Below are 1,141 nucleotides of genomic sequence, written 5' to 3'. Positions count from 1 at the left end.
CGCGCCCCCAGACCCAAAGCCGTGGGGAGCAGGGGAGATCTCTGCCCCGTCCCCAGCTCCTCTCGGCCTGTCTCTGCCGTCCCAGCCAGCTCAGGACCGTCCCCCAGCTCCTCTCGGCCTGTCCTGCTCCGGTGCCGGCCGGGGACCATGTGGCCACCAGGCCTAGCAGACAGGAGCGCGGCTCCATCAGAGGAGTCATGCACCAGCCTTGCAGCTCACGGGGCACCATCGGGGCAGGGGACACCGTTCACGCTGGGTGTCACACTGTCTCTGCCGTCCCAGCCAGCTCAGGACCGTCCCCCAGCTCCTCTCGGCCTGTCCTGCTCCGGTGCCGGCCGGGGACCATGTGGCCACCAGGCCTAGCAGACAGGAGCGCGGCTCCATCAGAGGAGTCATGCACCAGCCTTGCAGCTCACGGGGCACCATCGGGGCAGGGGACACCGTTCACGCTGGGTGTCACAGAGCTGAGACCGACCTGTCACCTGCAGCTCCGCGCTGCTCTTCTCCACGGGCCGCTCCAGGGCCACGTGCTGCACGCGGCAGATGTACTGGGTGCCCTGGTCTCTCTGCACCGACGGGGTGAAGCTAAGTCTTGTTTCCTGCTGGAAACTCTTCCCATCTGGCGCCTGCTCGGCCGTGCCCGGTTGGATCTCGTAGTCATCAGAGTCCGCCAGGGGCACGGCTGGAGCCTGTCCCTTGCCCTTCCGGAGCCAGGTCACCCTCAGCTCAGCCGGGAAATGCCCCGAAATGCGGCAGCTCAGGGTGACTGTGCTCCCCAGGGTCACTGACTCGGGCTGGGAGATGTGCGGGTGGCCGCAGGAGCCCTGGGGAAGGAAAGGCGCAGAGACGGGGACAGGCCGTGTTAGGGGAGCCGGGCCCTGGCAGAGGCTGCTTCCCCTTCCCTCGCACACGAGAGACCGAACCCTGCGGCAGGGCTGGCACCCCTGGGGTCTCCCCGGCTTGGGGTATTGATCACTCCTGATTGATCAGCATCTTCAGCGGGGAAGTGGAGCGAGGAACCTTTGTTCCCAGCTTCTGTTCTTCCCCTCAGTGACCTGCAGAGCAGCAACGATCCCTGCTCCTCCCGCCTGCGCCCAGGGCAGCCCCCTCCTCACCCGCGTCCACCACGCGCAGGTCTCTA

General features: G+C 67.0%; 1 protein-coding gene across 1 annotated transcript in view; it reads right to left on the bottom strand.

Moving 5' to 3' along the window:
- The window catches only part of LOC106723118, a 7,508-nt gene that overhangs the window by 2,519 nt on the left and 3,848 nt on the right, over positions 1-1,141 (bottom strand). Inside the window, exon 3 of the mRNA XM_025194127.1 lies at positions 476-824. Within this exon, the coding sequence (XP_025049912.1) occupies positions 476-824 (349 nt within the window). The remainder of the gene's footprint in view (positions 1-475; positions 825-1,141) is intronic.

Source organism: Alligator sinensis, unplaced genomic scaffold (assembly GCF_000455745.1).
Source record: "Alligator sinensis unplaced genomic scaffold, ASM45574v1 scaffold1531_1, whole genome shotgun sequence".
Lineage (NCBI taxonomy): Eukaryota > Metazoa > Chordata > Crocodylia > Alligatoridae > Alligator > Alligator sinensis.
Note: the sequence above shows the minus strand (reverse complement) of the source record. Positions and strands in the feature narration are given on the sequence as shown.